Source organism: Mesitornis unicolor, unplaced genomic scaffold, assembly GCF_000695765.1.
Source record: "Mesitornis unicolor isolate BGI_N332 unplaced genomic scaffold, ASM69576v1 scaffold53213, whole genome shotgun sequence".
In the NCBI taxonomy this organism is placed as follows: Eukaryota; Metazoa; Chordata; class Aves; order Mesitornithiformes; family Mesitornithidae; genus Mesitornis; species Mesitornis unicolor.
Window position 1 is genome coordinate 1 of NW_010177739.1, and position 2,847 is coordinate 2,847.

At 52.2% G+C, this 2,847-nt stretch overlaps 1 protein-coding gene across 1 annotated transcript; it reads left to right on the plus strand.

Moving 5' to 3' along the window:
* Positions 1 to 1,711: 1,711 nt before the first annotated feature.
* SHISA2 (shisa family member 2) lies at positions 1,712 to 2,603 on the plus strand (the record flags this gene model as incomplete). The annotated part of the gene is made up of 1 exon (XM_010182179.1): positions 1,712 to 2,603. A coding segment is annotated over one exon (554 nt), but the record flags the coding sequence as incomplete, so codon positions are not given.
* Positions 2,604 to 2,847: the final 244 nt, after the last annotated feature.

The following is a 2,847-nucleotide window of genomic DNA, read 5'->3' on the forward strand; positions in this document are numbered from 1 at the left end:
TCCCCAGGGCTCGGTGGCTCTGGGGGAGCCGCTGCGGGTTGGCGGCAAACTTCTCGCCCGCTCCTTCCCCATGTCTTCAGGTCCCTCCGCCTCGGTGTGGGGCGAAGTGAGTGGAGGTTGGGCCAGGCGATTAAAATGGGGCAGGCACCCACGCTGCGGTGCTTCTTTTTCTTTCCCTCCCTGTTATTTGAAAGTCCAGCTCTCTCTTCGCTAAACGTGGGCGACGCTGCTTTCCGGCAGCCTTGGCCAAGCTGTTTGCTGTGTGCGGCTCTGCCACTGCTCTGAATTGGCTCCTCTGCCAATTAAAAAGGGAAGAAAAAAATGAAACAATTCATATGAGTGGGAAAAAAAGAAGTAATACGACATTTCAAAGTGACTTCTGACTCATCCCTGCTCTAATTGTGTATGTTCTTCCAGCTCGGCTGCCCTCACTTAGGACTGTTTTTTACAAGATTGAATTTCAATGATAAACTCCAGTCTTTCTACTGCTGTTTAAAAAAAGCCTCAGTGGCATCCCAGCACCCTCACTGCAGTCCCCGCACACTGAACGCACTGGAAGTAGCCTGAAGTGATGTTATAATTAGGGCAGATTTACTCTTGGAAAACTTGCGTGTTACAGTCTGTAGCAAGTGCGTGCACCTGCTGAGGAGCAACTGCAGTACCAAGCACAGAAGTAGAGACAATTTTTTGCATGCCTTTTGTCTGAGAAGTGCTAGAATTATGGAAGAAGTGGGACAAATGTGGCCTCTTGGTTAATAACTCGCTCCACGTAATGAGCTGTGCAAGGAGGTATTCTGACTTGGGCAGTAACTCCATTAATACTTGGAGAACAAGGCATTTTTTGTAGCAATTAATCTTCTTAACAGCACTACTCAGCATGTTTAAGAGCCGCCATCCTGCATGGACACTGGTTAAGTTGCAGGAGGGGCAGCTGCATCCCCTGTGCCCAGGGCACATTGTTAGCGTAGGTCAGGCAGGGTAGGGCAGGGCCTGCAGCCCTGCACATCTTGGAGCTGCCAGGGTTTGGTAGAAGTGATGAAGCCCAGGCATGTTGTCAGGAGCATTCACAGGCACTGAAGGGAAGCACCTTCCCCTTGTTATTCCAGGATAGATTCGTGCAGATTTCTTACTGAGGCAGAGAAAAAAGCTTTTTCCCTGGGAGTGCAGAGCAACTGAGGCCTAGGTCCTTCCAAGGATGGTGCTTGCCATGTGCTTTGTCGGGCTCCTGACCCCACTGCTGAAGCATCACCTGTACTTTCTGCTCCTGCCCTGTCCCTTCTTTAAGCCCTGCAAGGAGGGATGGGATGCTGCCTCTCTGCTGGTAGTGAAGTTTTAGTGTGATGCTCTTTCCCCATGGATTTTTCCCAGACCTGGGACTGAAGCGCAGAGCAGCTGGACACTCATGCCTGAGGCTCTGGGGTGGCAGAGCCAGCAGGCAGAGAAGAGAGAGCTGACAATGAGGACGTATGCGATGCAGCACCAGGGTTTGACCACCCCGTGCTTTTGGAAACTCCAGCCATTGGTTTTAGCCACCCTTTCTTTCCATCGTCCCTGTGTAAAATGCTTGGCTGCACACACAGCTCTCAGTGCTCATACTGCACTGACCTGTGCTGGGAGGAGGTGGGCTTCGTTAGGAGAGGGAGCACCTCCTACTGGAGCTGCAGGGCTTTGTCCTTGGTGTCCAGTGACAAGGTTTTCCTTGCTGTTGCAGTGCCCATCTACGTGCCGTTCCTGATCGTTGGATCTGTATTTGTCGCTTTCATCATCTTGGGGTCACTGGTGGCGGCTTGCTGCTGCAGATGCCTGCGGCCCAAGCAGGAGCCCCAGCAGAGCCGAGCCCCTGGGGGCACCCGCCTGATGGAGACGATCCCCATGATCCCCAGTGCCAGCACCTCTCGGGGCTCCTCCTCCCGCCAGTCGAGCACCGCCGCCAGCTCCAGCTCCAGTGCCAATTCGGGGGCCAGAGCCCCCCCAACCAGGTCCCAGACCAACTGCTGTTTGCCCGAAGGGACCATGAACAATGTCTACGTCAACATGCCCACCAACTTCTCAGTGCTGAACTGCCAGCAGGCCACCCAGATCGTGCCACACCAGGGGCAGTTCCTGCACCCCCAGTACGTGGGCTATGCTGTGCAGCACGACGCGATGCCGCTCACCCCGGTGCCCCCCTTCCTCGACGGCTTGCAGAGCGGCTACCGGCAGATCCAGTCTCCCTACCCGCACACCAGCAGTGAACAGAAGATGTACCCGGCTGTGACTGTGTAGCGCTGATGCCTTCCTCCCCCTCCCCACCCAACAGATTTTTAATATCTAAGCTAAATGGAGGACAGATACTTCCTCAGAACGGAGCTCCCAGGACATCACTTGTAAATAATTTTGAAAGGCTCATGCATGTCAGACAGTGTTTATAAACCATTTATTTTCATCGAGTCTGTTGCCAGAAACTGTGGGATGACATCTCTGAATTAATGTTGCCAGATATGCTCTCATTCCAGTGCATGATTTACAGCATTGAAGGATTACACTGGAAATGCATATGCATTTCAGATCACTGTACTTGTGAGATAAATGCCAGAGCCATTAAGTGCCCTTCAGGTATGACATGGTCAGAAGTATTTGCCTAATTAATTCATAGAAAGAGTTTTGTTACACTGTACAGGACCGCAGTACTTAAGAAACCTCTTTTCTCCTCTCCTAGCTCCTTAATGACACTTCCTGTTGCTTTACAGACAATCACAACTGAGAGCTGAACACTGCAATCCCTGCGTGCTGGGGGCTGGTAGCAGCCCCCACGGTTCCTTACACACCCCTGGTTTGGGGTGAAATGCCACAAAAGGCTTATTCTGA